The sequence below is a fragment of the Arvicola amphibius genome, chromosome 9 (genome assembly GCF_903992535.2).
Source record: "Arvicola amphibius chromosome 9, mArvAmp1.2, whole genome shotgun sequence".
Lineage (NCBI taxonomy): Eukaryota > Metazoa > Chordata > Mammalia > Rodentia > Cricetidae > Arvicola > Arvicola amphibius.
The window spans coordinates 2,632,064-2,644,420 of record NC_052055.2 but is presented as its reverse complement, the minus strand read 5'-3'; the positions used below and the strand labels follow the sequence as shown (position 1 = coordinate 2,644,420).

The 12,357-nt window shown below is 42.8% G+C and overlaps 1 protein-coding gene across 1 annotated transcript in view; it reads left to right on the top strand.

Moving 5' to 3' along the window:
- The first annotated feature begins 5,815 nt into the window (after positions 1 to 5,815).
- Rgs22 (regulator of G protein signaling 22) overlaps positions 5,816 to 12,357 on the top strand; it is a 73,659-nt gene continuing 67,117 nt past the window's right edge. Inside the window, 4 exon segments of the mRNA XM_038343775.1 lie at positions 5,816 to 5,950; positions 8,022 to 8,243; positions 11,473 to 11,558; positions 12,093 to 12,261. Of these exon segments, the coding sequence (XP_038199703.1) occupies positions 5,816 to 5,950; positions 8,022 to 8,243; positions 11,473 to 11,558; positions 12,093 to 12,261 (612 nt within the window).

Below are 12,357 nucleotides of genomic sequence, written 5' to 3'. Positions count from 1 at the left end.
ATCTATCTATCTATCCATCTATCTAATCTATTAATTTATCATTTGTCTGCTGACGATGATGGGAGACTAGAGTTACTCAACTGAGAAAATGTTGACTCCTCATTCCCTGCTTATTTTCTGGGCAAACCAGGCCTCTCCTGCTTCTCCCCGAACTCCTTAAGGATCAATCCTTTTTCATTTCTCCATCTTCCATGTAAAGTCTCTGAAAAAGAGAATCCTTCTAATCTATCCTCTCACTTCCCTTCCTCTCTCACCTCCTTATCACATCACACACAGCCGCAATCTAAGCCTGAGAACACGGCTGTCACATTCTCACATGGGCCTTAGGTCGAGCCAGACTTCCAGCCCCTCTGAGATGCCACCCCACCTTTGAAGGGACAAACCCAAGGCAAGAACCGGCCTACGAGTCAGACTTTGGCTTCTCTCCTCCCTCCCATTACCCCATCACACTCTGGGGACCCAGCGTGAGATCCAGAACCCATGGCTGGCAGCCTGCCCCATGTTGCTTTTGATGAGGGAAATCCAGGACAGTTGCCTCTGTTGTAAACGGTCCTGGCACTTTCCAGTTCTCAGCTTCCCTAACTTCACTGTTTGTTCTCGAGCCAAGTTCACTTTCAGATATTGTTTTCATTTGGTGTCTGGGAGGATTTTTTTTTGTTCCTGTCAGCTCTTTATGGACAAGTGTTTGCTCATTAGGTTGTCTTCTGTGCTATAGTGTGAAAACATTTTTCCTTTGGTTTTGTTTTGTGTGTTTTATGCTCAGTGACTGTTGTGGGATGGAGTGGATGAGCCCACATAGATGTAGGTTGGTCCTCTGTGGGTGGTTTCAAATCCTTGTGACATTTATGGTTTGCAGAAGCTGAAGGGGTGGCCCGCTCTATACCCTCCTTGCAAGGATAGGTATGTCATATGTTTGCCAGACCACACTTAGCTATGCACTTTTGGAATTTTACCATAACTTTTTTTTGGCCTGATTCTCCACACTTTTTTTTTAAATCTGTAAACTATTATAATTTCTTGCAGCTTTATGAAAGAGTTATATGCTGGGAGGATTGGTGGGTGAGGGGCCGGAGAAAGAATAAATATCTGAGAGATGAGTGGGCTGAGAAGAGATGGAGGGCTTGGGTCTTCCCTTGCCAACGTTTAAACACTCAGAGATTGGTTTGCAAAGGCAATGGTGATGGGGCTCCAGGTGACTGTTGAGCTCCAGGTTATACCAATGGGCGTTGCGATAAACCTTTAGCTCCAACATAAAACAGTCTGGTTACCTACTGCCGCTCATTTTGTTGATTACTTACTGCAACTCAGTTTGTCAGCTAAGGATATTCCGTTCAATTCGTGTGGCACATTAGCCCTTCTATCCCACCGTCGAATGTCTGGTAAACAATTCAGCATCTAAAACGCCAATAGAAGTTAGATTGGGAGAAGTTGTTATTGGTAGTCAGATGGTTTTTATCCGCTGCCGAGGATTCCTGTTTGAAACACAGCTTTGGAACTCAATCACTAGAGACAGAGTTGGAACAGAGATGGACATGTATTAAATTAACCCAGTCATTAGTTTTTAATTTAAATACTGTTCAGCTAAATAATTTGGCACCAGTGAGTGTCAGTGGTGCTGGGCTGGCAATGTAAGCACAGCACTAATTTTTCACAGGTTTTTTTCTCCTTCCCCTTTCTTTCCAGAGAAATGTGGAACCAGCAATTTATTGTGGTAAAAAAACATTTCCATGCACTTGCTTTTTCTGTGAAAATATTTCTCACACATGGACGGCTAGCCCCACAAAGCTAGCTCTCAGCACCTCCAGGTCAATCCATTTTAGACCGTTTAGAAAATGACACTCTCAAAATGAGAAAACTATGTCAGAAAAGGGGCAGTCTGTAGCAGCTCGTCTGGGTCTCAGGCACAAGCTGAAGGCTTTTCTGTGGTACGATTGAAAGCCGGGTGTTGTCAAAAACAGTCTAGTCAGCTTTTGCCCGAAAATACTTTCTGTGCCCTTCATTTCTCTCCGTGTCTTTTACTGTTATTTCTGAATTCACTTTAGTAGTTTCGTAGATAAGTCTAGAAATGGGAAAAAAGATGACTTGTCAAATTTGGGTTGTACTGAAGTCTTGGGGCTCTTTCTTTCATGTGTAGAACATAGATGGGCAGCACCACCACATACGTGATTGCACCGGAGAGTCGGCAGACGGGAGCAGGCACATGTGGCCTCTGAGATTGTCAGAGCCCAGATCCTGTCCCCCTTCAGCTGAAAGCCCTTCAGCAGACCCTATCCATCTAAAGCAAAGTTCTTCGACCCGAGGAATGTTGGAACTGCTGAAGGGCTTCACAGAGCTGAGAGGTCCAGGCTCTACGGAGGGGCCTGAGAACTGGCGTTTCTCAAAGGTCCTAAGAGATGCTCATGCAGCTGGCCACCATGCACTGTGGGGCGCTTCCATTGTGAAGTGCGGTGTGGACTTCTGCCTTCCCTCCAGGTTTACATCCTACACTCCTCTCTGCTTGCGGTCTGCCCTGCTGGCCTGTCCCTTTGTGCCCCTGTATCTCGGCTCACTGGGCTCTGCCTTCTGATGAAGTCTTTCTCTTTTTTGTCTCTCTGATGACTGCCAGTTTCATTCTTTAAGACCCAACTTGAGCATCCCACTTTCTACACCTCTTCCTAACTCCCTGAAGACAGCTAAGTGAATCTCTGCGTACAACACCATGCGTCTCTTGTGCTCTTTATGTGTTACTGTGATGCTGAGACATACTTGCTATTATACAGATTGAGACAATATCATGCTTGTACACAGAGCAAAGGTGGTTTCAAGACAGAAGGTGATTTTCTGTGTCTTGTACCATTCCATGAATGTGTCTTCTAGAGAGGTTTGAGGTAAAAAGTGAGAATCTGCCATTCCCTAACGTATCTCATCCTTCTTGCCACTTAAAAATGTCATTGGCATGTCAGGGCAATTCCATTATTGCACTTGAGTGTTCTGTTCAACAGGAGTGTTAAACACAGCTTCACCTGGTCAATAGCCTTGGAGACAGTGACTCGTGTCCATGCTGACGGAAAACTGGCTGTGTCCAACTGAAACGGCGCTGCCCATTAGCATGCGGTCAAGGACCCCTCTGCAGGGTTAGCCTTGTTATGGTTTGACTTTGGTCCCGTGTCTATGTGTCTTCACGTATCTTTTCTCTTAGGGTATGCGTGCTCTGGGCTCATTTCAGTTAGGGCTTGGTGGTGTGTGCCTCCTTGGTATAATAATACGTCACTCACCGAAGAGTCAGTACCATGTAAGCGAATGATCCGCTAGAGAATCTGTGGACTTGGCCACTGTTTATCTGAAAAGGGGAAGCCTCGATTGAGAAAATGCCTCCAACCGTAGGGCATTTACTTAATTAGTGATTGATGAGGGAGGGTACAAGCCATTGTGGGTGGTGCCATCCCTGAGCTGATGGTCCTGGGTTCTATAAGAAAGCCGGCTGAGCAAGCCAACAAGCAGCTCCCCTCCATGGCCTCTGCATCTGCTCCTGCCTCAAGGTTCCTGACCTGTTTGAGTTCCTGTCCTGACTTCCTTAGATGATGGACAGTAATGTGGAAGTGTAAACCAAATAAATTCTTTCCTCTCCAACTTGCCTCGGTCAATGGTGTTTCAATAGACCAATGATAATCCTAACTAAGACAGATATGGACTCGTTTCTCCTGGAGAGACAATAGAGTATTGAACATGGAAGGCATCTTTAGATTATCTAGTTAAAATCCCCACCCCCTTTTAGCTCAGGAAGGCAAAGTAGTTTCCTAGTGTTTCTCAAGTTTAATCATTCTGCCTGTTCTTTCCTATATTGTTTCTACTTTAGCCAAGTCTATTTTCAAACATGCTAACTAGACTAGACATGACATCCTAGCATTGGTCCCCTGTGTGGGAGTATATTTCCCCACTGGCATTTGCATTTACATGGATTTTATGTAAGTAATTGTTTTGCTGACTTTATCATAGGGAAACAATGAATTTTTATGTACTTGTACCTTCAAAGGAAGAAACAATGCTTTGTTCTCCTCTGCATCTCTAGGCTTAAGCTCATAATTGACACTTGGACATTTACAATTTTGATATTGCTGAAACAAACTAATGGAGGAAGTATTTGAATTTGTTATTCAACATTTTATCATTTTGGAATCATAGTGCTATTAAGGACCTCTGAGATCTAATCTAGCATATAGCTTTTCAGCAGAAAAACATTACCCTTGGCAGAGATGGTTAAACCTTAAGTAACCTTGTCCTGTATTTTTTAGACTGGCTCTCATCATATCCCAGGGTGTACTTGAACTCACTATGTATCCTTGGATAACCTTGGATGCCTGCTCTTTCTACCTCAGCTTCCCATCCTAGGATTAAATGCTTGCACTGCCATACTTGGCTTTAAACGCTCTAAAGTGTAAACATTTCAATGTTTCGGAGGCAAGGTCTCTGGGCTATGCAGGCTGGCTTGGTGTGGTTAGCACACTGGAATCTCTGTGCCATCCAGGCTGGCTTGGCATGGTTAGCGCACACACAGGGTCTCTGTGCCATCCAGGCTGGCTTGGCATGGTTAGCGCACACGGGGTCTCTGTGCCAACCAGGCTAGTATGGTTTACTGTTGAACTTGGGCTTAAGCAGTTCTGCCTCAGCCCTCCAAATGCCTGCAGCTGCAGGCACACGATACTATGCCCAGCTCAGGAACAGTTTAACGTATTACACGTTTCTGTTTGTTTGAAATGAGGTCTCATTGTGCATCCCTGGCTAACCTGCCGTCCAATACATAGACCAGGCTGGCCTTGAACTCTGGCTTCTCTTGCCTTAGTCTCCCTTGCTTGGTTTCTACAGATGTGCACAGCTACTCCTTGCTTTCTACTACTTTTTGATCATTTCCTCTCATTTTATTTTCTTATATTTATTTATTTTTGATTTTTGACACAGGGTTTCTCTGTGTAGTCCTGGCTGTCCTGGAACTAGTTCTGTAGACCAGGGTGGCCTACGATGGATACACCTCTTTTATCTTTTAACTTGGTTCAGAGTCCAACTGTTCTGTAAGTGCCTATAAGCATGGCCTAAGCCATTCTTCAAACCATAGCCTAGGGAGTCTGGAGAAACTGATCTTCAGTTTTGTAGGTTGTGCACCTTGGGGAGTTAGGATGCTTCTGAGTGAGCTGCGCCATTCACCATGAGCCCTGAGTTCTGTGGCAGGCACTGGGCACTTGCTGTTCTACCACAGAGGCCTTTTGACCTTCTTAGCTTCCAGTTTGCTTTATACAGACGCCAATAACCACCACACCAAACATGCTTTTGATGGCAGTGACACCTTGTCTCCCCAGAGTATAGTGATGGCTGTTCTCAGGCTAGTCCCAGGTCATAGTCTAGCAAGGAGACACAGCCCTCCAGACTGCTGCTGAGGAACTGAGATATTCTACCCTGCTCCCATAGTTAAGCTGTTGCCATCCTCCTATTTCCCAGAACATTGTTCTGAAGGTGAGATGCAAAACTCTCCCTTATCTGGTCCTTCTGCTTTTTTTCCCCATTAGTCTTTCTCTTTCGTCCCTTACACTGTTCTGTTCTGTCCTGTCCTGTCCTGTCCTGTCCTATCCTAGGCTACCTAGAGTTATTCCAAGACAATTCTACTCCAGATGTGGTGTCTCTTTGTGCATTTGCACCTTTATTAGTAAGACCAGAGAAAATAAGAATCTGGAAACCATACTGATGCCCTTGAAGCTCTTCTGATGTCACAGGGTTACCACTTAGCGCCTACCCAATGGCACAGAGAGGGCGTCACACACACCAGCTTTCTCACCTGTGAGGCAGTATGGCGAAGGAGGACGGTGTGCCATCTTTGGAACCCGCAGGGCTTGTTTGTATGGCTCAGGTTTCCCTTCATAGCTGTGACTCCAAGGGCCAGCCCTTAACCGCCCGTAAACAGCGTCCAGGGGCTGAAGTACAGGTGACAGAGCATTGAGGTGTTGGTCACAGAAACAGTCCCCAGCAGGGAGTGGTTCTTCTCTGCTGTCGTCTCTGCCGGTTACATCTTTCTAGTCGTACTGAGCATTAGTTATACACGGGCTCAGAGCGTCGCGGTTGTTTGAACATTTTTATTTGATTAGTAGAAATTTTTCTTTCTCTATTGAGCTAACTAATTGGCATCCTTTACTTTCAATTTATCCTATCAAGCCGGGTGGTGGTGGCACACGCCTTTAATCCCAGCACTCGGGAGGCAGAGGCAGGCAGATCTCTGTGAGTTTGAGACCAGCCTGGTCTACAAGAGCTAGCTCCAGGACAGGCTCTAAAGCTGCAGAGAAACCCTGTCTCGAAAAACCAAAAAAAAAAAAAAAACAAAACAAAAAAACCAAAAAAAATTTATCCTATCATTGTGTTCATCTGGCTGCTATATCTCAAGGTGGAAATAGAAAAAAAGAAAGGGAAACAGGCACAGGACGAACAGGCTCTCCTGTTGCAAAGACACCAGAGCTAGAAGTTTTTCCCAGTGGCCCTTCTTGTTAGGGACTTCATCTCCCTGACCCTGCAAGTGTGATGTCCGTCCCTGCCGCATTTAGTCCATTTCCTTCCCTAAATCAGATAAATCTTGTCTCTGGCATAACAGACTTGTCCAGGGATACCACAACAAGGGAAGTATTTTTATTAGGCCCATAGTGTCTGTTTGACCTATATTCAGAAGACAGATGTAGTAGGTCACAAATAAAATGTGGTTATTAAAGGAACCTTACAGGTAATTTCCAGATTGTTTATGCTTACTGAGTTAAACTTGGTGTGCTGGAGTCAGGTTCTAAATCGGTTTAGATTGCATACTGGCTGTGTCTTAAGTCTGTTTCCAGTCATTAAATACCTTAGAATGAGCAACATTCTGGGCTCTTGAGATGTGATACCTTGTGACATATATACTTTTAGCTTAAAGCTTACAAAAATACCCTGCAACTCATTATTACATTATAGCTGTAGTCTGTACAGCACTCTACAGGGACACTTACAGTTACAGCTGTCATCTGTACAGCAGGTCTACAGGGACACTTACAGTTACAGCTGTCGTCTGTACAGCTATAACTCTACACTCTATACTCTACACTCTATACTCTATACTCTATACTCTATACTCTATACTCAACACTCTACACTCTATACTCTATACACTCTACACTCTACACTCTACACTCTACACTCTACACTCTATACTCTACACTCTATACTCTACTCTATACTCTATACTCTACACTTTATACTCTACAGGGACACTTAGAGCCATCTTCCACTTTCCTAAGCATCTGTAATTACATAAGTGAGTTGTCAGTTCACGATGGTTCCCTTAAATAAATGAATAGCCTGGAAAAGGGACCTGATCCTAGATTTAAAGGACAAAATTAGAGATGATATAGTCAATGTACCATTAATTCTTCTGGAAATAAAGGACCTAAAAATCTTTAACGGTTTATCCACAGTCAGAGAGCTGTTTGCTGACAAGCTAGCATTCAAACTCAAGACTTCTGGTAGCTGTGTAGTAACTGCCCATTTTTAAAGTTGGAAACCTCCAGCGCTGCTGAGTGTCACTCCGTGAAGAATGTGCTGATAGGGTCTTCAATGAAGAACAGGTTGCAGTTAATTGGCTCCTTTTGGGAAAGAGAAATTGCTAGTTTTCATGCCTCCTGGGTCTGAAAGGCAATAGGATTGTTGTTTCTTTTTTCTTCCTTCATTCTCACCCGGTAACCCACCTCCTCCTGTGAGGGTAACTGCTCCTGAGAAGCCAGGTGTGTCACTTTCTCTAGTTCTCTAGCATCACAGAGGTAAGATCACACAAAGAGCACACCCTGGCACTGTTTCCACGGCATAAATTCCCAGTAAGAAAGCCTTCAGTGGACCCTCTGCCCTCCGGTAAAGGGGTTTCCGAGATTCTGAAAGGGAAGGGAGATAGTGATCGAGAAGATGAATATATGACATCAGGTCCCTGTAGAGACAATGCGTTTCTGTATTTTAAATTTTAAAAATTTTCCTACTTTTTATTATAGACCTTTTCAGAGGCGATTAGATTCAATGTGGACTATGGAGTTTTTGAAGTGATCAACGATGCACCACAGCTTCTGGAAAAGCAACTGAAAAGAATTCTGCGAAATCAGCAACCTCGAAATCCCATCTATGATGTTATAAGAAAAGGAAAAAGTGATGCTAAACCATTTCAAAAGAGTGTCCCCTGTGAAGATGAGACCATTAATGTCAACTACACCATCATGGTAAGCCCGCATGTTCGAGTCTGTCTTCTAAGATCAAGGAAGCATTTGGTCAGCCAGACAGATGGCTCAGCAGTTAGGGGCCCTTGCTGCTCTTCCAAAGTACTGGTCCTGATTCCCCACACCCACACTGTGGCTCTCAACTGTCTTTAGCTCCATCCAGTTCCAGAGAACCCAGCGCCCTCTTGTGGCCCCAGGTGCCCACAATGGCGCACATACATACATACATACAGGCAAAACAGTCATAGACAGAAAAAAAAGAAGCACTTGGTGAATTGTCACAAAGTTTCTGAAGTACAAGCAGATTTGTTGTGCTTACACGGGTTGTCATCTGTTTACATAAAATGGACCATTTAGCAGTTTTGTTGATTTTTATCAACCAATATAAGAATGATCATGTGATTTGCCTTGACTATATAAAATGTCAAGTACATTTACATAGTAAATATGCATATTTTTATTGTTTAGTTTCCTTCTAGGAAATGTGTGTATAAAGGAAGTTTATTTCCTGGTTTTTTGTTTGTTTGTTTGTTTGTTTTCCAATTCTATTCACAGTTGGGAGCTGAGATGGCTTTGAAGCACCAGGATACACCCTGTTGTAGGCAGAGGCTGCTTGTTTGTTCTCAGCCACCCAGACCCGAAATAGTCACATAGAAACTAATTAATTACAACACGCTTGGTCAATAGCTTAGGCATATTCCTGGCTAACTTTTTTTTTTGTTTTTTTTTTTTTTTTTTCGAGACAGGGTTTCCCTGTAGTTTCTAGAGCCTGTCCTGGAACTAGCTCTTGTAGACCAGGCTGGCCTCGAACTCAGAGATCCGCCTGCCTCTGCCTCCCGAGTGCTGGGATTAAAGGCGTGTGCCACCACAGCCCGGCCTGGCTAACTCTTACATCTTAAATTAACCCATTTCTATTAATCTGTGTATGGCCACATGGTTGTGGCCTACTGGAAAGGTTCCATCCGATGTCTGTCTCCTGTGGCGGCTACATGGCATCTCTCTGACTCTGCCTACTCTCTTTCTATTATCTTTGTTCAGATTTTCTTCCTGGCTATATTCTACCCTGCCAGAGGCCCAAAGCAACTTTTTTATTAAACCAAATGGTCATAAAACATATTCACAGCATACAGAGGGGAATCCTACATCATTCTGTGACTCTGACCTCCCTGGCTTCAAATTCTGTTCTTAGCTGCCAGTTTCTGTCCTATTTGCTTTAGGTCAGCAAACCTATATCCAGCTAAACCCACAACTGTGCCCCCGTGAAAAAGTGACACGAGGAACTTGGTTTCCACCACCAGCCACGCCCCACTAGCCACACCCCCACTAGTCACGCCCCCACTAGTCACGCCCCACTAGCCACGCCTCCACTAGTTACCTCTCAGATGTGCTGTGTGCATCAGTGACCAAGGATTATTTTAAAATGCTATTTTAGAACTAGGGAGAAGTAGGCTGAAAAATACATTTGCTCATAACTTCAGACAGTTCTACTCCAATTCACTGGCTACCAAATTTAGATATATTTCTCTTTTAACTTCTATCATAGTAAATGCTAATAAGAATTACATTAAAGCATTGTTTTGAAGGTGGATCAGAAAAATTGCATTATATAAATTATTAGCCAAATGTTCTAACTGGGTATGCAAATATTTAGTAACAACAATAATTAGTAACACATCATTAATTATACTAAATCTATGTAGCTTAACCATCCTAATTAAGAGGGACTAGAAAAAGAAGACTCAGTTATTTGTTATCTAAAAGAAACCAACCTTAAGTATAAAATAAATATATTAGAGCTAAGAAAGTATATGCCATATAATTACTAATTAAAAGAAGGCTAGGGTGATTATATTAATATCAAAGTAGACTTCAGAACAAAGACTCCTGCTAAGGATAAAGAAGGCTATTAAACAGTGATAAAATGTTAGCTCATAGAAAACACAACCAGCTTTAATGTGTGTGTACCTAACCATAGAACATTGGAATACATAATCAGACATAAAGAGGAAATAGCCAAAAAACCACAGAGAAAGCCTGAGATTAAAGCATTACTTTTAGTAACCATAGAAACGGTAGATCCTAAGGACATGGCATTTCTCTGTCTCACTTGCAATGAAGTTAACCTGTTGGTGCCTGTAGACTCAACCTGTTGGTGCCTGTAGACTCAACCTGTTCGAGCCTGTAGACTCAACCTGTTGATGCCTGTAGATTCAACCTGTTGATGCCTGTAGACTCAACCTGTTGGTGTCTGTAGACTCAACCTGTTGGTGTCTGTAGACTCAACCTGTTGATGCCTGTAGACAACTCAACCCACAAAACCAAAGTTCATGTTCATTCAGATTACACTTAGAGTGGTTATCAAAATTGGTGTTATTCTGACATTAAACTATACTATACTAATAAAAATATGTGGGGCTGGAGAGATGGCTCAGAGGTTAAGAGCACTGACTGCTCTTCCAGATGTCCTGAGTTCAATTCCCAGCAACCACATGGTGGCTCACAGCCATCTGTAATGAGATCTGGTGCCCTCTTCTGGCCAGCAAGCATACAGACAGACAGAACACTGTACACATAATAAATAAATAAATAAATAAATAAATAAATAAATTATTTAAAATAATAATAATAAAAATAAAATATGTTGAATTTATTATTGATCAACTCAGAATTAAACCATAAGTCGGTAACAAAAGAATATGGAAAAATCTCCAAATACTTAAATAATTAAGCAATATACTTCTAAATAACCCAAAAGTCAAAAAGTAAGTCTCAAAGAAAACAAGAAACTAAAGTAAACCATCACAATTTGGGATGTAGCTAAATTAGCATTAGAATGGAATTTATGTAGTTAAGTGAGAGGAAATACGTAATAGAAAGTAGAAATATCAAGCATTGCTGCCAGTGATCTGTCTTCTACCATGGGAAACAAGGAAGAGAAAGGTTAACTGAGACCCAAAGTAAAGAAGAAACATAAACTTCTGACCTGGCTGTGGTGGACTACAGGTGTGCACTACCACACTCACACCTGTGACTACAGGCGTGCACCACCACGCTCACGCTTGTGACTACAGGCGTGCACCACCATGCTCACGCCTGTTACTACAGGCGTGCACCACCACGCTCACACCTGTGCTGGGATTACAACCAGGTCTTTGTGCCTTCTAGGCAAGCACTCTACAAACTGTGGCAATGGCAATCTGAAGATGACTTTTTCTTCATTTTCTCTTAATAGTGCCTCAACCGTGAACAAGGTATTAAGTGGATCAAAAGGAAGAGACTTCCAGCATTTCTGGAAAGTGATTGCTACTTTGAATACAGGTATCGTGTTGCCATTGGCCTGTGTTTTTCTAAATGCCTGTTTGCTTCATATAAAGTTATTTTTTATGTTATCAGTTGGCATTTGGATCCTATCTGCTATAGAAAGAGGGGTGATAAAAAACACTGGCAAAAATCACAGAGCTTTTCTAAAGAAATTTCACAGTTGTATCTCTTTGATCATATTTTTAAAACTTACCTGTCACTCACAGTGGTGTTTGTGTAAACACAAAGGGAATGTTAGTGTGACCTTGAAAACAGAATGTGGGGAACTAGAGAGAAACTTGTTCCTGCAGAGGGCATGGGTTCACAACCATCCCTGACTCCAGGTCCAGGGAACTGGATGCCCTCACATGAACTCCATGGTCACACAGGCAGGCAAGTGTAAAGATACATGGATCTTTAAAAATGTTTTTAAAAACACAGAACATCTGTGTGGGGCTGAGGATTTAGAATAATAGTTTTAAATAAAATACAAATGAAAACTGAGTACTTCTGTGAGTCAGGCTTTGTTAGTTTGTGACTTCTGCAACACAGGTTAGCCAAACTGATCTCACAAGCAACATGGAGCAATACAGGCATAAACTTCATAGTAGGTACAAGCTTCTCCCCCTGGGTCCTGAGAAAACCGCCCACTCCACCTCCACCTACCGACGAAGAGGACAATCTCATGATTATGAAAAAGTTCTACATTTCTCTTGGCCAGGTAAGATGAGGGTTTTCGTGACTCAGCACCAGTGAAACCTTTTGTTTCAAATCAAGAGAAATTAATTTAAAGCTCCCCGACCCCCGCCCCAAGCAG